Genomic DNA, 24605 nt, shown 5'->3' with positions numbered 1-24605 from the left:
TCAAATTAAATGCAATTTAAATAGAATGGAACTGGTTCAAACCTATCAACATGTATGATTAATGACCTTTGACTGCATTAAAGCCCTCAATCTACAACACATGTAGATAGATAGATAGATAGATAGATAGATTGATAGAGTACTTTATTTATCCCCAAGGGGAAATTCCAGTGTTACAGTAGCAATTCACAAAATGACAAAAGACACACATACCTTACAGAAACACACACAATGAGGTAGATAATTAAAATAAAAAAGACAGAACTCCAAAAATATATATATACAAAAAACTACTAAACTAAATAAATATAAAAAGAATAAAAACAGAATGTGCAAATTAAAAGTAAAAGTCAATGTACAGAAGCAAAGCAAAAAAGGAATTCTAACCTGTGCCTTGCTCCTAGATTAGAACTGACATCAAAATAATAATAAAAAAAAATTGAGCTGAGGTTGGTGACAGCCCTCTTGTCTGTCTGCTTTGGGGTAGATCAACTCCCTGCATCTCCTCATTATCCTCCACCAACAGAGCAGTTCCTGTCAACAGAGTTACTTCAGAGTTACTACTCCTGTCGCCAGCTGCATGTTAGTAAGAGAGTCAGTTGCCCCCCTTCTCATTCTGCTCTGTTGCCTCTAAAATGACATTAAACCCCCTTCCTTGGCTTCTGCTTTCCCTTAATTACCAACAAGATACCATGTGCCTCATTCCCTCTACACAACCTGAATCTTGCATCTCCGCTCCCTTCGTGACCCTGGTAAACACCCCACCAGCTGACATATGTTAATGAAATCTAAAAAGGAAAAATAGGCACAGTTATCTGCATTTTATGGCAGCAAATATGTAACTTATGCTACGGTTCGTACATAAATGTTATGGCATCAACATCCATCCCATTGATCTTCAGCTTCAGTTCATACTATACTCTCAAGGCATCAGAAGGCAATTCAGAAACATACAGATTTAAATGCTGATTTTAAACTAATGTCCACCTAATCAGAACCTATGCAACATACAAACTTCACCCTCTCCAGCTCAAGCCAAGAGTCTTACATCTGAATCAAGACTTGATTCAGGTCTATGAAGCATTTAGTAGTAATATGATCTATGTTTATTAGAGAACACACTCATGAGCAGCCTCTCAAAAAATGCAAGGTATACTGTAGTTTTAACTTTGTTAGGCATACATAGATGCCATGGATCCTATACATGGATGACTATGACAATGGAATCAATAGGGTCCTCTTTAAATTCATAGGAAAACTAGTTAATCATACTGAGGTGACTGGCTTGACTTTAAATGGTTTTAATAATAGCTTACTTTAATAAGGAGTACCCTTTAAACAGAAATTGCAATTATTGAAGGACAAATGTTTCAGAATTTCCAAGGTAAAAAATCTCTTTCTGCAGCATATATTTTTACTACTGGAAAGCCAGAAATAAAACAGTCTTCAGGATGACTTCATATTCATAAGCAGCTATAGTGACAACAGCAGCTATAGTGACTTCTTGACAACAGAAGTGCCCTCAACCCCTTATTGGTCTGAATAGAAGCTTTCCTGATCACAAGGCATCCCTCCTTTTCAATGTGGAGAATTACAAAAATGCACTTTATGAAACCAATAAGAGCAATAACAATACTGATTGTAGAGTGTAGTGATCTGAGGAGTGCATACAGTTTGAGGACTGAGTAGGAATGAAGGGGCTTTTCCATTCACTGTCCTGTTTGCCATCACCAAGGTTTTGAACATGATGCAAGTGATAACAGGAAGGCAATGAAGTGAGGTGAGGAGGGGTGTGACTTGACAACGTATAGCAAGATTGTAGACAAGTCATGCAACTGCATTCTAGATTAGTTGTAGGTGTTTGATGGCACAGGCAGGAAGACAAGCACTGAGGGAGTTCAAGTAGTCCAGGCATGAGAAAAACCAGGGCCTGAAGTAAGAGCTACATAGAATACATAGTGAGGTAGGGATGAATCCTTTGGATGTTGTATAAAAAGAATCTGCATGCTCAGCTCACCACTGCAACCTGTGAAGAGAAGGACAGTTGTTATCAAGAATTAGGGCAAGGCTTTTGACAGAAGCAGTGCTATTGGAGAAAAAACCTGTAGAGTCTTGGCTGAGGGATAAGTTTTGAATTTGGAGGGGGGGGGGGGTGCTGAAGGGGATGTAAAACGTCTCAGGTTTATCCACGTTAAGCGCTTTAGGTGGCAGACCACCTTCTCTTTCAATTAGAAGAAACTCTTTAAGGTGAGTAACTCCTCCCCCCTCCATTATTTATGGGTCATAAATTAGCCTGGCTCGCGTGTGTATGTATTCAAAGACCTCATGCTCAGCTTTTACCTGTGCTTTGACACTTTGACGTCATGATAAATAAAGTGAATGTCAGTACTCCACCTCCCTAGCTTGGTGTTTTTGTTTTTTTTTCCCATCCGTGTGCTTTTGTTTGTTTCTCCTTGTGTTACAACCCTGCCCCGCTCTCCACCCTCCTGATCAGTTCCACCTGCCCGCACACCTGTTTTCAGTTCCCTCATCAGCCCAGCCCTGTTCCTGTCTTGTTTGCTAGTTCGTCTCAGTGTATTTTTGCCTGTGTCGTCCCCGCCGTTTTCTCTATCTGTATATTTCCATTTTCGACTCTGCTTGCACATCGACTTTGTTTCTACCTGCCGCCTTGTCCTGTTGCCTGATCGCCTGACTACCTGGCTCCTGATCCTGCCTGTTCCTGTTCTCTGCCCCTGATTCTGCCCTCGGACTGCCTTCCTGGTATCGACCCTGCCCGTTTTTGATTTCACTTGCGTTTTTTGCGTTTTTCAATACACCCGCCTGGAACCTGAAGCTCCAGTGGTCTGCGACTGAGTCCTTACCTGAGTCGTTACAGTGAAGGGATTTAGTCAGCCAGGATGTTTTGGAGAGGGTTTTCAAATATACATAGGAGAGCAACTTAACATTTTAAATGACAGTCTGATTTTGCTACCTAAATGTGATCAGTGAAAGTACACCAGTCAGAACTGTAAACACAGTTGGTAAAATCATTGGTAAACAGCAGAAACAACCTTGTGACTGATGCAATATTGCAGTAAAGCAGAAAGCATAGACCATCACTGGTGATGCCGCTCACTCTCTATAGTTAAGTTAAATAGCTTCCTTCAACCCGATGCTTTAGAATGCACATAGCAAACAATAATGTATGAGATCCTGTGTTCTAAGTGCTGTAATCCTAATACATGCAATATAATATAATGTGCAATGAAAGTCTGCTGTTTTTGTTTTTACTATTTTTACTTTGACTATCTTACTATTGCTTTATTTATTTAACATTTACAAAATATCACATTACATTGGCACAATGAGGTTTTTATTTAACAGATCATGGTCAATAATTTACGGCTGATAAAAAATGCTTTTTGCTTTTTCAATAGATGGGTTCATTAAATTGCATTACAGTCATTTCACTGACACTCTTTACAATGTGGGAGAACATAAGGGCATTCTTCTGATTAGTATGAGCAATAGTGCCTGACCTGACCTAAATAATATTCCCAGATGAGTGAGTATATATGTAACATCAATATAGTAATATGCAAAGTACAATCAATAACAGGAATAATAAGAAAAACATACAACTCATGACACACTATCACACAATATGCTCATGCAACATGTTAGGTCTGAAATCAGGATAACCTCGGACTCAGGATTAACTTTTATTCATGGGCTTTATTTTGAATAATAAAAAGTGTAATTAATTTCTGAATATTGACAGGCTTTTTGAAAAAATATAACAATGTTCCTTGATGCCACAAGCTGAAAAAAATATTCAGAAATAATAGTCTTATTAATTGGAATAATAATGTATAATTTGAACAAAACTGCAAAATAAATCAGAGATGGAGTAGTGAATGAATGAATGTCGAATATGACATTTCAAACCTCTACCTCATATTCAAATATTACTGAACCATAATTAAGAGCTAACAGTGAAGCTTCTGAAAGTATAGATATGAGATTCATGGAGGTGGCCTAATTTATGATGTTGAAAATACTGGTTTCTGAAACAAATATACTTACAGTACACAGTGGTTTCACACCTGGTCTGGAATAAGGCTTAGCATAGCCAACCTAAAACAGTATGGTAAATCTATTCGAGAGAACACATGCATTTCTGGCTCTCATCCACTGACGCACAGATTTGTATAAATCATTAATGCCTGCAGCTCTGGGACCCTGGTCTCTCTCAGGATTTATTCTTCATTTTGGGGACTGATTTCCTTTTCTCGGGTTGTGCCTTTGGCTTTGCCTTTAGCTCAGTTACTGTACCTTTGAGCATTTGTTGACTGGCTTGAAGAGATTTCAGTCCCAGTAGGACACAGAATTTGTTACACTGGTGGAGCACTTTGAACTGGTCAATGAAAGATGCAGGACAGTTGCCTCTGAACCCCTTATATCTGGTGGGAAAATGACAAAAACAGGTAATCAAATCTCACTGTTTGGCTCAAAGATTTATTTCTGAGATTTATTTCAGACATTTATTCCTATATTTTCTAATAGATTACCCTTTTGTACAAGTTGAAATCCCCACATCAGTTAACTTCATTCCTACACCTGGAATGACATTCATAACATATTAATCGGAAGGAAGGGTTAGATATGCAACAGTGAGAAATCTGAATCATCATTTCCTTAGAATGACTTCAATGACATGGATATAAGACAAGATGACAAATTATTACAATACATAATTCAGTCTATATTTTATTAAAACAGCTTGAGGAATATATTTTTATGTTGTAAATATACCTTGCATGTCAGTGACTAGAAGGTTTCCTTCTGTCTTGTGGAAGACCCAGTGCTGAAAGGTGCAGCATTTCTGCCCTGCCTCTGAATCCTGTCTCATGAAGTTAATCTCCTTCCCATCCTTCACAGAGTATTTTACAAAATCACCCACCAACTCTTCCTCCAGGGTGGCATATGGGATGTCATTTGAGGGTCGGTGCACCAGGTATATCGGAATGATTCTGAGATGGACACACAGAGGCACCTCTTAGTACCTACTCAAGATAGGTCCAAATGATGGCTTTGCTTCATCAGAATGTTGAACTGTAATGGGGCACTCGTCATACTCACTCAGGAACCTCTCCAAAAGCCACAGCAGTCCTGGCGACCTCTGTATAAGCTTTGATGTATTCTCTGGCCGTGTTCTGAACATAGCATTCCTAAAGCATAACTAACACATTTTAGAATGTTGATCCAAGTATGCCTGGTCACAGACCAATATTTCTGTATTTTCAAAGCATATTCTTCAAACCCAAATCCTTTCCAATGTGGAACACAATCTTTTTGCTCTATTGAGTGAGCAGATAGCATTCTACAACTCGATTTGCAATATTTGCATTTTATGCAACTGGACTTCATTAATGTTAAAGGGCTTTTGTAGTTATTTTGGGGCAACCGAAATTAAAACTGTGGCACAATTACTGCTGACTAGTATATTTCATCTTTCATCTAATTTGAAATATAAATGAAATATTGTCCAGGTGTTACCTCAAATATCCTGATATGGCCTAGTCTAAATGCTTGTTTATAGTGACACAAAAGAATAGCCTATATAATGCAAATGAGAGGAATTTAACAGCACTCATAATGCAAATACACCTTGATTCCTACAACAGATTGCTTGCTGAAATTTGCCATCCTTGCATTAAATGTTAGATGCATCCATTCATCACACGCTTCTCCCTAATATTGAGAATTATAGTATTTTCTGCAGGTTTAATGTCTTTGAAAAGGCAACATTATAAAATATAATCCATTAGATGAAATGTTGTTGATATTGACACCTGTGCTGTCCTCCTAAAGATTCAAACTTGTAATCTTTTTCTTTCAATTCCAGTGCTCATCTTACCACCGCCAGTGACAGCACTCACCTCAACAGCTAGCTTGTAGTTCTTGCAGATGAGCTCCTCACTGTTATTTGTTCCATAGCTTAAGGCATTGTGCACCTTAAGCACACAGGGGTGTCCTGGGGTGAATATGGGTGACAGACCCACCAGCAGTTTTGTACGAAAAGCCCGGCGATGCATGCCCTCACCAAAGTGGAACTCCTCAGTCATAATCCTGACTGGCTGGTTTTCGCCAAAGTACTGCTCACTGAGGAAGTCTGTTTTGAAGTGCAATGTGGAACACATCACATCCTCTCTCAAGCCCTCATTCAGCCTCTCTGGGGGAAAGAGAAACATTTCCATCATGAGTCACTATGACCAAAACTCAAAAGATCATCATTACAATTTCCAAGTATGAGCCTCTCTCCAGTGTAATTATAATGCACTTAAATCCCAAAATTTAAATAACAAAATGAAACAAATATTACAGTTAATGATACCTACCCATCGCTACAAGCCAACATCAATTGTAACATTGAAAGAAATCATTACTTAAATTAAGTAAAGTAACTTTTTTCATTTTAGTCTGAATTTGTTTAGTTCTTACTACGTAACTTACTTATAAATAGGACCTTCAGTTTTTCTCAGATGATCAGTGATTTCTCAGTGATTGGTGGGGACTTATACCTGTATTTCTATTGTTAAGGTCCAGGTGTCCGGATATTGTTGTAGGCACAGTAGTGTTTAATAATAATATACTTTATACTATATTATAGTATACTGATACGATATTATACTATACTAGTATACTAATATACTACTATACTAGTATACTAATATAGTATACTAATACTATATTATAGTATATTGTATATTATAGTATACTAATACTATATTATAGTATATTGATCCTCCATGGGGAAATTTGACCCATCCTACACACACACACACACACATCAGGAGCTAGGAGCTAGGAGCAGTGGGCAGCTGCAGTGCCCAACTCTAGTTCTTTTGCCAGTGTCTTGGTCATGGAGTATTAACCCCAAACATGCATGTCTTTTGATGGTGGGAGGAAACCAGAGCACCCGGCGGAAAACCATGCAAACACGGGGAGAGCATACAAACTCCACACAAAAAGGACCTGTGACAGCCAGGATTCTAACCCAGGACCTTCTTGCTGTGAGGCAACAATGCTAACCACTGAGCCACCATGCTGCCCATGTTTTAAAAAATGGCACAAGTAATTACTGTATATGATTAATGGCTAATCATTCAAAATCATTAATTGCGGTACATGGTAAGACTCTGGTTTACAAAATTCTGTGGTCTGAAAGCTTGAGAGTCCATGAAATGTTAAAATTGAACAGCTGACAAATGAAAATTGCCAATGTGTTATAATAAAATTGCAGAAAAAACTCATGGAAAATTACAACCCTGATCAACTCTGGAATAAAATGCCTTTCAATCAACTATCTCACAAATTTCTTAAGGCTGTCAGGATTTTTGATCCCCAAAACATCTGCGGGCTAGATGGGGAAACCCTCCCATTGGATTCCATTCTAGGTTTTCACGAGGACTGTAGACTGGCTGAAATAAAACTCAAAACTGTACATGCAAAAATAAATGGAAGTGCAATGTTTTAGAATGGATTCTGGGATAAATCTAAAAAATTGTTTCCAAGTCTAACAATGAAGGCAAAATGTTACTAAAATAATTCTCCCATTGCTCTTCAATTAATGGCAATATGTATGGTTAAATAGTCTGTGAAACACCATGTCCCTTTTGTTTAAGATGATACAATTATTAATATGCAAATAACAGTGAGGGTGACCAAAGCTGTAGTTCAGTTGTAGCCCTAACTAGTTCAAATTTTCCTTTCATCATTTAGTTGACATAGAACACTAGCATATACACCCATATGTGAGGTTAGTCCAGTCTGCAAATACCATTATATTGACTGCAAACCAACAGGAAAGGCTGTACATATCTTTGGTGCCCGTGCTCTCCTGTGATCAGGTTGTGATAGTAAATAAACACAAGACACAAGGACTACATGACTCAGTCTTTTAATCATCCACAACCCCACAAATACCTCACATTGTTACATTGATTGATTTAGTAAAATCTGAGGAATTGTTTTTATTATTCACTGTAAGAAAAGGATGGACATAATCGCTGGTCTTGTGAAGAAGGCAATGTTTATTCATAACACTGAAGCTATTGCAGAGATGAAGTAATGTGGTTGGCAGCATAGCTTCACCGGGGAGAAAAGACAGCTGCCAGGTGTTGGATACCCTTGTAGCATCACCATTTCAGAAATACGTAAAGCAGCAAGGGCCACCCACATGGCATATCTGAAATATACAGAGAGAGAGGAGCAGTATACATCCACAGCAATTTAAAGTTGAACAATTTTCCCTCTTGTTAAATATCAGGGCTAATGGTATGTTTTCCAACATGTCATGGGGTCTGCTTTTACTCTTTTTGTTGATTTTCCTGGGATCATTTTACCATCATCAAAATGTATCTGTAGTCCTCATTGTAGATGGGAGTGGTCTACTGTAAACAATCTGTCTTAACCCGTTCGCGTGTATAGTCACACCGGTGTGATTAGTGCTTTCGCACGTGTGGTCAAACCGGTGTGATGTTCTTATGTTTTTAACTTCTTATGATTAGAACACTAGATTGGAAAAATTGTAGCTAACGTTAGCTTTGAGGAAACAGTAATTTAACGTTACAAAGTACAGCAAATGTGGTGTTGAAACTATGAGAAGCTTAGCAACGCTAATGAAATCATAACAAACTATGTAACGTAACACGCATGATACATAGCATAAAATAAGTCAAGTGCGAAGGGGTTAAGCGTCCTGTCACAGGCTGACCAACTTGCATGGATGTCTATGGTCGACATACAAAGAGCTGGCCCTCACATGAAGCAACCAGCCACACTCTGCTGGGCAAACACCGCTTCTCCTATAGGGAAGGGCTTTTGGAAATTAGAAAACCAAGGACAGACAAATGCATACCCACTCACATAACTCAAAATGACACAAGTAAACAAGATGATGTGGCAATTACTACAGTAATGGCATGGCTAGTAACTGGCTAGTGCAAATGGCACAGGTTAACAGAACAGGATGATGTTGCCAATTACTGCTGTAAAGTTGCGGCTAATGGCGGGGTATTGTGACTGATATGATAAATGCCTGACACTCTTTGGTGAGACGCACCTGCCAATAGCCACTACTCAGATCGAGGCTGGTAATGACCTGAGCAAGATGGAGGCACTCCATCAGCTCACTGATACAGGGCAAGGGGTAGCTGTCAAACAGTGAGATGCCATTGAGTCAATGGAAGTCAATGCAGAATCTGATTGCTCCATTTTTCTTTAGAACCAGCACCACAGGTTTGTACCAGACACTCTCTGAGGGCACAAGGTACAATTAATAGCTGGCTATTTCAAATGGTGTGATAAATGACTGAATTCAGGGTATCCCTTTAATACTTGTGCCTTCTATACTTCCAAAACACTTCCAACAATTCCATATAATTAACAAACTATTACAAATACAAAACTCATACGGCACGACTATCTCTGTCTGTCCATCATGTTATACATTAATAGGGTGATACTGTATCTCAACAGTGTATCTTTATTCCCCTGACATCACACTCATTACCACCATGAAATGCATTGATACAAGTAAAACGTAATCCATTATACATAGCGGCTCCCAATCACCTCCCCACAGGGTCACAAACATTCTGTTAGGCATGTATCACATCTCATATTTTAAAGAAGAAGACTGTCTGTTTTAGAGCAAGGGACACTGTACTGTTGAAACCTTCCAATATAATTGTTTTTACTGTTACCTTTGTCTGAATCAGTACATATAGACAGTGAGGCACTGGTACTAACTAACAAATCCTTGCCTTGGCCCCCAGCAATTTTCACTATGTTTGGGCAGCCTAATTTATCATGGAACAGTGGTGCCAAATGTGAGACAGAAGCCTGTGATCCCTATGCAGAATGCAAGGTAGCAGAATGTGACAGCATGATAGCCTGGCCTTGAGCTGAATGCCTCTCACAGTCTGCCCCTCACAGTCATCATAAGGTGGTATCAAACATGTTCCAAGCACAGGATGCTATTATTATGCATGCATTGGCATCATTTAAATGGTGTAGATCAGCTGAATGGTCCAAATTTGTTAAAAATACAATAGGATCTTGATTAGCAGGCTCAAATTTACCAATGCTGTTTACAAGGGCCGCTGTTTCACTGGGTGATGGTTTAACTGTTGTGGTTGTAGTTTTGAGATCTTCATCATTCTTGGTTATAATTTTGAGTGTCTGGTGTACTGGAGCTTCCTGGGAAATTATGGTGAACTACTCTATGTTTTGCATGTATTAGCACAACTGGATCTATTCAAGAAAAGCTCTCACTATTAGCTGCCTTCTCTGCACCATTCCCTAAAGTCATACTACAAATAATTGCTTGCAATTTGCACATTTAGTAACTCAGAATATAGCTTATCTAGCTCAGACTGCATTTCTGCCCATTTCTCACTACAAATGGTACCCAGCTCATTGTCCAGTCCCTTGTGCTGTCCTGACTGGAATACTGCATCAACCCTTTACAGTTTATGCAGAATTATGCTGTTTGTCTTGTTTATAACAAGCCAAGATACTTGGTAGTCATGCCTCCCCTCATCTCCCTCCACTGCTTACCACTTTTTGGACCAAATAAATCACAAATCTATGGTTCTACCCTGTTGGACAGCAAGAGGAACTGCACCCTCTGACCCTCAATCTATCAAACCTTGCATTCCTGCCAAACCACTTCACTGCACCTCTGGTCACCTTGCCATCCCCTTCTGAAAGGCTCTGTCTCTCTGTCATTTTGGTGTGTTCTCTACTCTGACCCCCTAATGAGCCCCCGCAACAGCTACAGCCACTGTCCATCTTTCACTGTAGACTGAAAACTCATCTGTTCATATTGCATCTTGTTTTCGACAAATCCCATACTCTGAAGATGCACACTATATCCTCAAATATTTTTGCTGAGTAAGATCAAACTTGCTCTTGTACCTTTAGCATTTAACAGAATGCTGTATGTTATGTAATGACTCCTTCTATCGGTTGCAACGTTGATGATTTGGTATCATCTGTGCTCTTAACCCAACCGTTTTGTATTCTATTTTGTCAGTCGCACTGGTTAAGAACATCTGCTAAATAACTATATGTAAGTGTGAATGTTTATTGGAAGCCTGATCACTTCGTAACTCCATTGTGACTTTCCCTTTCTTAACTAAATTTGTCAGAGCTCCGCCCCCTTAGCTGTGGTGTTTTTGTTTTCCTTGTGTTCTAGCCCTGCCCCGCTCCCCGCCTGGTCTCCGCCCGCTTGATTGCCTCATCGCCTTCACCTGCCTGCCTGCCCACCTGCATCCCATCTCCTCGTCACCCCAGCCCTACATCTTCCCTGCTTGTCTCTGTCTTGTTGCTAGTTCGTCTCAGTGTGTAGCACCTGTTATGGCCCTGCCGGTGGTTCTGTTTGTGTGTTTTTTTCCGTTCTCGACTCTGCCCATATCCAGACCTCGTTTTTGCCTGCCGCCTTGCCACGATTGCCTGATTGCCTGCCTGCCCGGTTCCTGACCCTGCCTGCTCCGGTTTTCGACCCTGCCCGTTTCTGATTTGCGATTTGCCTGATGATTTCAATAAAGACGCTTGGAACCCGAAGCTCCCGTGGTCCGCGCCTGAGTCCTTGCCTGAGCCCTGACAAAATTTGCTTTAGGTTGCTTTCAGATGGGAACAGGGAAATTCATGATGTTTCTCAAGGCGTTCAATCCTCTACAGTATTTATTATTTGCTGTCTTTGCTGATATGAAGCATTACAAAATCCTCCATTGTAAAGATAGTTAGTTAGTTGATTGTTGGATGCATCACATCCACCAAACTTTAACATTATCCAGTAGCTAGTGAGCAAACTTGGTTTGGTACAAACACAAACTACAATGACAGGCAAGGGGTGATCACAAACAGAAAGGGGTATCACAAACAGAAAAGCAATTCAAGTCTTCTGGGTAACACTCAACAGAAAGAAGCTAAGAGTTCATTTCTCTCCAAACTAATCCATAAGACAAACAATCTACCAGAAATGAATATTTCCAGTACTTTGGACCAAGCTGGCAAATTACAAAAAGATCTTATTCCCAGTACTTTAGGAATGAATCACAATAAGGTCATATTGTGATTACTTTAGGAATAAACCACAATTAGAACTAGTGAAGCAGACTGTAATGAGGGAGGAACTTTAAAAGCAGGGACACATAACAACCAGTTACATTACGCAGTTTCTTACATAAACCCTTGGGGAGAAAATTGCCCAAAAGAGCATTCCTTCCATTTCTCTATGCTGTTCTACATAGGGGACTTCACTATGGTTTTAAAACTGCACTTTTTAAGAAAGAAAACCAATCTCTTACCAGACGTTTCAGGCGGTCCTTTTCTATTGTGGCTGGCATCTCTGCTGTAAATGTGGGTAGTTCAGGTAATTCATCCAATGTGTTTCTACAGCATCATCTGGTAATCTTCTCATGATTGTCTTTAGATATCCGATCTTGAAATGACCTCCTGGCTGGCTTGCCAGACATAATAAAGGACACAATCTTCAGTTGTATGGTGAAGTAGGCAAAGTTCGTTTAGTACACCCAGCATCAGAAAGAGAAAGAAAGGTGTTAACAGCAGACGTTCATGGAAAACAATCTTTTTGGGATCATGGATTAATTAAACAGTGAGTATAGGTAGGAGCTAACCTTAAATACCATTTCTGAGGTGTTTGTTTATAAGAGGAGGAAGACAGTAATGTCTATTCAGCTTAACATATTTGTATCTTGATTTCCGTATCCAAAGTTCTAACATGCTAATCACTTTCCACTGACTTGTGGCAGTCTGACATCCCCACATCTGCTGAAGAAATGATCACATAACTGTCTCTCGTGATCTGTGGAATCAGGAGGTTGTGATGCTTTGTGTGTGTGTGTGTGTGTGTGTGTAGCAGGGGTGAAATGGGGAAGTGTGGCCATTTGGAGTTGAGACAGGGTGCTACTTCAGAGATCTTTATCACACTAGGTGCTCTCTAATCTACGTGTGGTACCTGAGGAGTTGCTGTCTCTACCTATCTACCTACTTACATGAGCCGCTCTGGATAAGAGTGTCTGCCAAATGACGATAATGTAATGTTAAGTAATATCTAGGTACCTGAGGAAGGCAGTCTATTGGGTCTCTGATATCTCACATTTGTAACACAACAAATGTTTTATTAGTAATCTTTTCCGTTATTGCTCCATGTTATTTTGCCATAATTGTTATTATTCATTATTATTAATTACTTTTTAACTAATTTCTATGAATTACTACTATAATTATTGTTACTATAGTAGTATCTGTAGTAGTATATGTATAGTAGTATATGACCATTAGTATAGTAGTAGTATAGTAGTATATGACCATTGATATGCTCCACTCCACATCAGAGCTAATGCACTCTCCAAAAAAGTAAGGAAGAATATTACTAATTAATTAATTAATTAAAAACATTTCATCAAATTGGTGTCTTTTTATACCCTCATGATAGGGCCCCTTTATGTTTTGTATTATTATTATATTAAACATACCTTTTCGAATATGATGCAAAAGTGTATTTGATCTTCATATTGAACTCATGACTGCCTTGATTTTTGGATGTAAAAACTACATTAACTGAAAGGTTGTTATTACATTGAAAAAGCCGACTTTTGACCCTCTACTCTTATAATTCAATAACATTTGAAACATGGTGCTGAATAGCTCACCTGTGTGATTTGAAGAGGGAACAAGTTCATTCAGCACTGTGAAAAAGCGGACAGCAACACTGCACAACAATCTTGTTATTTCTCTTTTCCAGCTGCCTAATAGTTGAATAAACCACCTGCTAACTGTAGAACTGCACTGCTTCTTATAAAAATATTCACTGTTCTTTAATCTCTCTTATTGCTTCATTTAATGCTATATACATTGAGAACTGCATTTTCTGCAATAACACATAGTCTGTCCTTACCCCCATTTGAAACTGCATTTGATTCTAGCACATTCATTTCAATTTTATATTGATGTGGTTAACACTGTATATTTTAGAAGAAGAATTGAAATGTTTTTCTAGATCTAGCTCGTTGCTTTATTTTGTCTCATACACTTATATAACCAATAACTGGATTCAGCTACCTGCTAAAGAAAAACAATAACAACAATAATACTAATACTATTACTACCAATAATAATAATCATAATAATGCCTGACAAAACCATTATTTTGCAATGCTCTACCTTCTGAGGTCAAGTGAAACTCTGATGAGACACATATATGAGAGCTGTTGAGACTACACTGGTACCACCCCAGGTCTTTGCTGGAGGCCTTAGCAATTGTGAAGAAAACCAAGCTTTCATCACCTGTACTGTCCAACACCAAGAGCTTTGTTGGTACCAAAATATTATTCAAGGCCTACCTGCATGTATTCTTTAAAATTAGAAATGCTGAGAATACATGGTAGTGCTATTGAAATGCAACTATATGGAGAGAAGGCTTTAATTCATTTTCTGTAATATTAGGCATGCAAATTCAAATATACTTTAATAATACCAAATAAACCTATCTCTGAATATGCGTTGATTTCATAATTTTTTTGCTTCTCAGTCTCAGTCTCAGCATTCCATAAAACTTGGATGTTTTTCTGACTTCCACCCCCACACAGGTTTTCTACAATAAGTGTATTCAAATTCTGTCACAATCTTTTCTTACCACTTCCTTTCTTTTGCCAGGATGACTCCTTCTTTTGACCACACTACTAAGCAGTCCACACTGAAGTCATCAAACTTGCACCACAGAATGATGCTCCCTGTGCCACCTGGATCTCTCTGCCTGGATATTCTGTTGCACTTGGGCTACTACATAAAATACAGGCCTGTTTTAAATGTCTCATTGTCACACAATTCAAAAATACAATTCAAAAATCCTCTCTGTGAATATACAAATGAATCATTAATAATGTTCATGAAGCATCAAGTGTATATTTTTGCAACAGGGAAGAATTGCGGCAGAAATAACTGGTTGGGAAAGTGGAATTACAGTGCCTGTATTTTTACTTTATTTTAACACCCTAATAATGTACTTAATAATGGTGAAACTGTAAAAGGTAAAATGTTATTTATTTATAAAACATTTTTCCTTTCTTGTTACTCCAAACGAATGATAATCTGTAATCGATAAAAATAAATCTGTCTACATGTAAATGTGGGCCTATCCAATTAAATATCTATATTTGCCAATATTTATTATCACCCACACTTCACATTTAATGGACTATTCCACCTTGACCTTCCACCTTTGCATGCTGCATTTGCGCCAAATCAAATGAGGCAACAAATCAAGTTACCATCAGAGACAGGCAGTCACTATCTTTGTGAAACAATTTCAAGGTGGATTAAAGAAGAGAAAGAGGAAGAAGGAAGATGCCCATTTTAAGGAAAGCTTGCCTAAACTGACAAAATTCTTTAATAACAGCCAGAGACTCCACGAAAGAGGAGCTGATACAATATGTGTAACGTTAGTTTAAGAAACTAAGCTAGCTAACGTTAGCGCGCTTGTTCTGCAAATTCGCTAACTGTAAGTAAGCGTGATGTTAATATCAGTGGTTTGGGTTGCGGACATAGAATGGGTCTGCTTTTGCAAAAGTGTATGAACTGATGTATGGAAAATATATGATTTGTACCTATGAGTTACTTTGCATGTTGCAATCTAAATGGGTAGCTTGGTGACAAGCTTGAGTACTCATCATTGGTAACATTAGACACTACAGCTAGCAGAGGCTATATACTTATAATCTTTTTCTTGCCATATTGTCTTCTTCTAACTGACTGAAGGTCATTTGAAGTTCTTCAGTTAGAATTCTCATTTGGATCTGTCCTTTAGTTCTATGGCTTTGTTAACTGAAAAGAGCTGCCTGTTTTTGTTCACTAGCTATGATTGCATTAAGCAAAATAGAGAAGGGCCTCATACTGGTCTTTGCCTGGGGCCTCCAAATCACTAAAACCGCCCCTGATCGCAATAACAAACTAGAGACTCCCAGACATTCTTGGATTCATCAAAGACAAATATCAATGAGCTATCTACAAAAGTATTATTTTACCATTAACTTTTTTGGGTGGTTGAAACTTCAGGTTGTGCACTTCACTGTAAGGCTTCTTGTGAGTCATCTCTTCATTACATCCATCCTTCAGTGATGAGGCAGGACAGCCTTGTTTATTTGTCTTAAGTTCCAGGGGGCATTTTTCAGCATTATTATCATGTCTGTGCTCTACAACATCTACATTTGGGTCGTTTACATAGCCAAAGGATAAAGACAGGGTTACTTTCGTCGCTGTGCCCCTTGTATTGTCATCTAATTTGGAGAATCTCTTCCTGACTGCTTCCAGTTTGTCTTTGTCTGGTGGTTTCTTCTGGTTGTTATCCAACTGGAAACATTCTTTTTTGTGGATGACAGTTGGGAAGTCATTGTTTGTTTCACTCTGAAGCCGTGACTCAAATGATTTTACTTTTTGCTCTATATTGTAACATTTGCTCACATGAGCAGGAACACATGTGGCCCTACATTGATGATTTATGTTGTGTAACTCTGTCAGGTCCACAACAGAAGGCTCACTAGAGTCTTGTGAGGATGTTACTGTCCAATATCTACTTTCCGCCTCTTCCCTGACATCCACTACAGATTGAGAAAATCTTTCCTCTGTCATCATCAAAAGTGATGTGATCTCTGGCTGTGGAGAAAACATATCAATTAATGTCAAAAGTAACATCAAAAATATGCATCAAAAATACCCCAAGAACAGAAAATATAACAAGTAGCCAATACATATAATAAAATATCAAATGTGAATATGTTTACTATATATCATGGTATGAGTACCAAATTTTAACCCCTAAAACCCAAAAGCAGCAAGTTTCAGCCATATCACCTTATCTCATTCTCCACTGAATAACTGTCATTTTTCCACATACAACTTCTTCCTTATTTCGTCATGTACAGGAGGCTTGTTATTTTCAGTGTGTCAGATATACTGTATTATCAGTAAATGTAAAATTGGCTTTTGTTTACTACAAAAAGAATACCAATTCATCCCCTTTAAATATCTCAGGCCATTTAAGAAACATTTTCTTTTTGCTGTGTACCTAAAACATGGTTCTTACATGGAGTTCAATCAGGTGTCATTCAACCACAGGACTGTGTACAACAAAGACATAATCTCTGCTTATTGATAGCTTGCATTCAGACACATGTCTCTTTGAGCTCAACTTACCATGCAGACAAAACCAGATCTGATTATTACTGAAAGCAGTTTATCTTTTTATGGCCAATGCTGAGATATATAATATTTATTATTATATCTATCTGATTGCTTAAAATGCACACGGTTATGTATTACTTGGTTGTTTTCATTTTATACCAGTATTTATGTATGCAGTTATTTATCATTTACAATGTGTTAAAATAAACAAAAGATAATACTTTTATCTAACTTTAAAATTTCTGGGCATATTCTCACCTGCATCTGGGCATATTCTCACCATCAACTGATACCTAAGTTTTTATATGATCCAGACAATCTTCAGTTTCTGTACAGACACTGATTTGACACTGACAGAGTTGATATATCCCCTTTTGGAAGGAAATTCATGTAAACACATCAAGATGCTCTAAATTCAGTATGTACCCTTATTTTTCACAATATTGCAATTCTACATTGTGAAACCCATTGGACTTTGGATGTTCCCATTGGAAATCAAACATTTCTAAATTCACTGGCACTAAATAAAAGTACTGATGCAGTTCATTTAATTTCTGTGTCATTTAATTTCTGTGGGATGCATGCACAAAAATCTACAGTGTAAAGTTTGTGAGCCTCACCTCTTGGGTTTGTGGTTCCTCGCAGGTTCCTTGGCATTCAGGTATCCTGACCATTTTATTATCCACACATAAAAAAAACTTTCTCTGATTTTCACTTTCCACAGCTGTCTCTCTTAGAGGCTCGATTCTCCTTTGGGGAAGGATTTCTGTGCTATTCTTACTTAAGCTTGCAGCTGTGAAGTATCCAGACACATCTGACTCAAACTGTTGCTTCAGCAAGTCCACAGCATAGTGCTGACCCAAAAAACCTTCTTTCTCTGAGTTTCTCTGAATGGGCCAGCACTGTTCTGTGACGGGTTCCCCCCTTATCTCTTTTTCTTCCTGGGCTGGTGATGATTCCTTCACATCCCCCAAGATCTCTCCCATTTGCATTGTCAACTCATTGTGGTCTTTAGTCTGTGCTGGTAAAAATACCTCCTCTGCTGGGAAGGTGTCCTCTTGATTCTGTTGAAGCTTGATGGTTTGGTCTTTGCTGGCCGTGGCTGACATTATCTGACTGAGCACAGAAATAAATTTGTCTAGGCAGTCAGAGATGGTAATAACCATGTCAGACAGTGTGCTTTTCCATTCTTCCACAAAAAATGGTCTCTTCTTCTCTGAATCATTGTCAAGCCAGCCAATGTCAGACTCCACTCCTGTGGCATAACCTGACAATTGCTCCTTTTTGTTTTTTTTATGCTTATACGCCACATTTGTGGGCTTGTTGATGGCAGTACCATCTTCTTTTGAGGCTGGGGATGCACAGTCCTTCCATTTTCGCTGACACAGAGTGCAAGAGCCCTCTGTGGTAACATCAGAATTCTCCAGTTCATCCAAAATTGTTTCTTTATTCTCACCCTCAGGAATCTCACCTGCATTCAGCCTGATAGAGAAACAGCAGCCATTTTTAGAATCAGCCCCCAAGTCTTTTCTTTGGATACTGGTCTCAGATTCATCCTTCAGATCAACGGGTGAACCTTGGCTCATCAGAGACTGTAGTAATTCACCATTTTTGTTAACCTGATGTCCTTCTGTCACAAGGTTCTCGGGGCTTTTAATTAAGCCATGCATGTCAATGATACCAGCATTCATACAGTTCTCTGCGAAACTGTCAGGCATGTCTGAAAGTTCCTCAACAGCATCATAAAAGGTTTCAGTTTCGTTGTCACTGCTCTGGCTGCAGTTACTCCCTTGACGTGATAAAAGATGCACAGGAGACATGTCTGAGTAGTTCATCTTCTGGTTGAGTAGTTCATCTGCGATAGTTGCACCAACCCCACTGTGATCACACCATTTATTATACGTTGAAAAGTTTTAAATTTTCTGCTAATAGAAGTGCCAGGGTCTTTTTCTCACGGATATCTTGTGCCCACCTGCATCTTCTGATGTGCAGCTGCATGGATTAAATAAAAACTGACACTGAAAAACCCATCAACTACATGCTTCAAAGTTTACATTCAGATAATGCCACAGAAATGAAAATGCACTTACTAAATGTTTTCAAGCAGCAATCTTATCAGTCTTATCAGTGTGGTTGCAAGCACAGTACTGTTCTTGTGTCCCTTATTATTATTATTATTATTATTATTATTTTTATTTTTATTTTTTTTTTCTAGCACTAACTGTGCCTAAACCATTCGCTCTACAGACACTAAACCAACGCCAAATTGACCAGTTCATTCACCATTGGTGTGCTTCTATTTTTATAAATTCATAGTTTTATCGTTTTATTCGATTTTCATCAGCTCTAATTTTACACCATTCAAAAAGATAGGATGTTACAGAGCGGGGCTTGTTTTAAACAGCTGTATCTGCTGTATGTATTATATTCATCAATAACACTCAATAACATGTGTCATGCCATAGAATACATATTCTGCTCCAGGGAGTGCATTGCACACAGCACAACTGAGTTCCCTGGCAGGCAAATTTAGGATGTTGAGAAATATATTTAATAGGCATGGAGACAACCAGCAGACCCTGAGAACTGGAATTGTCTATGTCTGAAATAAAAGTAAAATAAAACTTTCACTCATGCAAAAAAAAAATGGGACTTGTGAAAGCATCGTGTAGAGAAGACAACAATTAATAAAATTCTAATTGTAATTATGCAATTTTTAACAGATTTTAGGGAGGTGTCCTTCACAATTATATTAGTGTTTTGCTACACAAAAAAATATATATGACCATGTCAGCGGCTACAAAAACAGGCTTCTAAGTCTCTGTATGGAACGGTTTTAAAGTGGAAAACATTACGTTCAGATTGGGGAAGAAAAACAAAAATTAAGAGAACGGATTTCTCTTTCTAATATGTAGTGCTCCTGATCACAAAATCCAGCTGTTTTTCTTTACTTCTGGATATCAAAATAAACATCATGTATTAGAAAACAGGTCAAATGATCTATCTATCGTTTTTCTAATTGCTGTATTTGTTCCCCCATCCAATAAATTCGTCAGTCGAAGAAAACCCCCCTTCCACGAGCTCCGCTTACGCATCCAATGAATTGCGAGACTCTGGAGCTATGGGGAACTTTAACAGCACAAATATGGATCATAACTATTTTCGTTGGCTAGCTTAGCTAAACAGCAAGCCAGCCAGCTCCGCTACGCAGACCAACACCGAACACATATTCACACAAAACATTTAGCTAGTTATGCTATGTGGTCTATCTTACGGGTGCATTTTGTAAATTGCTGGATACGAACATCTGCCAGATTCTTAAAATGAAATTAAATAAATGTGTGAACTACAAAATACTGGTGTTCAAAAGTACGACCGTGACATGTCAGGTACTTCAAAACACTTAAAGGGACCTTAACTAATGACAACTTCACAACATTATGGATACGTGAGGAGTCCATCTATATAGTCTGCTGTCAATCTACAGCAAATTTTCGTCCTCAACGTCATCGTTTTCATCATAACCTCATGTTTTGAAAGGAAAACACTGTTCATCCTTAATGAGTGTCAGAACTGCACTGATTTTGAATAATACACTCATTGGATGAGTGAGTGGAGCTGGAGCGCAGCTTCCGTACGCTCTAATGTGAGCAACTTTATGTGCTGCGTTTATAAAAACGACAAACAGAACATTCAACGCATTTTCTAATATGTGATGTTTATTTTCCACCTAGAAATGAAAATAAAAAGAAACAGAGAGTTTTGATCTTGCTATCAGTGACAAACACTCAGGGTGCACAAGCAACCAATTTTCTTGTTCTTTCAATTTGAACGAAATATTGTAATCTTGAACTATTTCAAAGTGTAGTCAAGTTTTGGTTCGACACCTTTATCTCAAAAAATTTAGATTGTGTGGAGTTCACAGGAATCTGATCATTTCCCATAGGCTGTTATGGAAAAACACAAGTTTTCACTTGACACAACATTATGGCAGGATGCTGTTAGGATGCTGTCGCTGTCCACACCGAAGTCTATGGCAGAGATTAGTTGAGATCTTTAAATGTGATACGTCAAAGACGAATAGCAAAAAAAAAAAAAAAACATAAGAAGAGAAGAAAATAAAGTGAAAGGAATTACAGTTCTGTAAAGTCAGACCAATGGTTCGTTCAGAAAATTGGTTTGTCTGAAATAACTGAAATAACGGTTTCGACTCTGCATTGTAATTGTGTGACCCATATTTTCATGCAAGTGAGTGCTGTTTAAAAAAATCAAGCCTGTTGTGAAATTCATGCTGTGAAAAAAATGTGCTGTGTGAGAAATACCAAACATGAGCTAATTCAGTAATTTACTTGTCTAAAAATCATTGTATTTGCCCTGTAAGGGAGGTAAAGGGCCATCTAGTGAAAAGAAGACATATTTCAGAATGTAATGTAATGTTTCAATAAAAAAAGACCCCGATTTGTGCAGGTATAAGCATATATTGTTGTAACATGCAAAAGAATTGCTACATTTTTGCTGTGAAATTTCATTAGGCAGTAGAGATTTAATTTTTTTAGTCAGGTGTGTCTATGTAATGCCTCCCACCTTGAAAATCAAGTTCTCACCCAATATATGGTTCTGGTGCTGGGTCTGTACAAGCCTAAAGATCAACTGACTGATCAGTTGACAGATCAGTCAGCTATAATCTGCCAGGAAAAATAACATTTAAAACATTACTGCCTCTCCAATAGGTTGAGGAAAGAGGATTGATATACATCCATGTGAATGTAGAAAGATATAGGGGTAAAATACATGGAAAATGTTGATACTAAATGGTTATCTTGGATGTTACAATGTAGATGTTTTTACAACATAGAAATATTTTGATTTGTGATGATGTTTCTTAGAGACATTTCATATGTGCTTACATATCTCTCTAAAAGACTTCAGTCATAGTATGTATGTGATTGATAAATTTATTCATTGCCTTATTCTACTGGGAGATGGAATACTAAACACATGAACAGTGACAACAACTGTTGGTCAATTTATGTTCCAGCTATATTCCTATATTCCCTGAAATACCACGGATAAATTGAATTTTTGTACGGTTGTACAGTTTTAATATCATTGCAAAATGAATGACTGTCACTTTTATAAGAAGGAATCACTTAAATTAACTAAAGTAAGCAGGGAGACCAAATTTAACTTGAATGTTATGAATTAATTAGAATTCTTTTAAAAATGCAAACAAGAACATGTGTCTGTGTAACAAGGTTGTAGGCATTTATCAGTGCTTGCATGTAAAATTGACAAGTTTTTTTTTTTTGATTGATGGTCAATGGAGTTATAGCAAGTTAATATCTATCTTGTAGGTGTTTCGTAAACCTGCATAACATAGGGCTGTATTGCACTGTACACTGATATGTTTATTTTGCAATATTACCTAGTTTTAGGTTGGACTCTTTCCAAATGAAAAATTGTGGTTGATCTTTGGTTACCAAACATAAAATTCTAAACCCTATTTGCACATTACAAACATTTAAATTAATAACATTGAATAGTAATAATGTTTCTCACAAAAAAATACAGCACCGTCAAGTTTGAAATAACACTGTGTGCATAATTTCTTGATAGGATCCAGGTACATAATGAAATATATTCCAGAAACTACATATTCCCCTTCCCTGCTCTATATATAACATCATGTGGCTATGTAACTTTTATTTTATTTTTTCATGCAGGCACCTTTGCTTTGCCCTAATATAGTTATGAATCTCATGAAATAAAAGACCACTCCAAATAAAAAATAATATCCTTTCTTTTGCATTATTAAATGCAATTTAAAAGCCAAGTAAGTGCAATGTAATTTCTCTATTGAAACTAAGAGCTGAAAGGTCACAATGAATGATATTACAGACACACAGAAACAAGGTAAGAATCAACAAAATGGTAAATATAATCAACTTAGACTAAAAAGTGACAGCCCTTTTAGAGTACTTCCAGAATGTTTTTACATACCTGTTTGATGTCAGAGGGACTGAAAACACTGAGCGATGTAGGAGATGGGGACATGATCATTTTGAGAGACTATTTTTACATGGTCGCCCCACCCCACCACATGCAGTTACCTGATAGCATGAACACATGCTATCCTCACAACCTGAAAACAAATCTATATTTATGCTTTGCTTAAAAGCAAAACTTGAGCGTGAGTGGTTGCATCATCAGCCATCAGTTATTTGTGCATGTCAGTACTTCGGCCCCCTAGCTGTTGTTTTTGTGTTCTCCCTGTCTGTCAGTGCTGTCCATGTGCTTCTGTTTACAGTTCCCTCATGTTTCTACCACTGTGAAATTTTGTTCATAGGTCATATTATTTAATGTTGAAACTTCTCTTGAACAAGCTTGAGAAAGACCACTCTCAGGACAATTTAGACACCCTATTTGTTTGTGAGAACTCCAGTCCTGTCCCAGTGTTTGTGAGAAGAGGATTTTTGAATGTGTTAGCTGGAGTACAAAAATGAGTGAAAAAGGATAAAATCTGATTGGCTATTACAGGCACAATTTTTAATGGATCCCTTTGAAATTTGGCACAGTGTGACAGCAAAGTTCACAAAATCAAATCAGAAAGAAGAAATTTTATTGCACTGTATTGTAGGGTTCCACTCAGACAAACCAATGGCAGAGGCATCCAGTGAAGAATGGCATGTAACATTACCTTTGATGATTCATGAACATGATTAAGTGATTATTATTTCATCTTTAATTTGTCTGACTCCAGTTAATACATTCTGATGTCTCTCTGTTAACATTTATGTACCATGCAGATGAAGGACTATAGGCTCTTTTCTTGTGTAGCATTTCTCTATATGTGTTACTGTCTCTCAGTGAGACAGGGGCATGCCTTTAGCTTGTGCTTGGCTTACAAATAATGCAGTTACATTACATCACATTCATTTAGTAGACACTTTTATCCAGAGAGACTTCCAATACAAAAGAACAGAAGCATATCCCTTCAAGTTGAATGAGCAACAGTGTCAGACCAGGATAATAATACTGGCAGACTGGTGAGTGTGAGCATAACACCATTCAAGCTCTACTGCAAGTTAACTTGTGCAACTTGACTAGATAAGATACGTCAATTATACTACCATATATCAGTCACATGATCACAGCATCCAAAATACATTGCAATATTACACATAATATAAACAGCAAGTAATACAAGTAGCAGGTGTTAGGGGTGGGGATTGAGGTGGAACTGAAATGCAATCTGAAGAGGTGGGTTTTTTGTGTGCGTCATAAGATGGACAGTGATTCTGCTGTCCTGAACCCCATAGGAAGTTTATTTCACCACTGAGGGACCAGTACAG

The 24605-nt window shown here is 38.0% G+C and overlaps 1 protein-coding gene across 2 annotated transcripts; it reads right to left on the bottom strand.

The window, feature by feature from the left end:
* Nucleotides 1–1496: 1496 nt before the first annotated feature.
* On the bottom strand, nucleotides 1497–23305 carry LOC118776397 (alpha-protein kinase 2-like). Of its 2 annotated transcripts, XM_036526727.1 has the most exons (9): nucleotides 23254–23305; nucleotides 17874–19245; nucleotides 16611–16725; nucleotides 5922–6214; nucleotides 5122–5210; nucleotides 4795–5012; nucleotides 4551–4599; nucleotides 4315–4442; nucleotides 1497–2026 (listed from the first exon to the last, which is right to left on the bottom strand). In XM_036526727.1, exons 2-9 carry the CDS (start codon nucleotides 19086–19088, stop codon nucleotides 1899–1901), a joined length of 2235 nt encoding a protein of 744 aa, XP_036382620.1. In that variant the 5' UTR covers nucleotides 19089–19245; nucleotides 23254–23305; the 3' UTR covers nucleotides 1497–1898. The 2 variants fall into 2 exon arrangements, with proteins under 2 accessions (XP_036382620.1, XP_036382621.1); XM_036526728.1 differs by lacking the exons at nucleotides 16611–16725; nucleotides 17874–19245; nucleotides 23254–23305 and adding an exon at nucleotides 16098–16249.
* Nucleotides 23306–24605: the final 1300 nt, after the last annotated feature.

Source organism: Megalops cyprinoides, chromosome 4 (genome assembly GCF_013368585.1).
Source record: "Megalops cyprinoides isolate fMegCyp1 chromosome 4, fMegCyp1.pri, whole genome shotgun sequence".
Lineage (NCBI taxonomy): Eukaryota > Metazoa > Chordata > Actinopteri > Elopiformes > Megalopidae > Megalops > Megalops cyprinoides.
The sequence above is the reverse complement of the archived record's forward strand: the minus strand, read 5'-3'. Positions and strand labels throughout refer to the sequence as shown.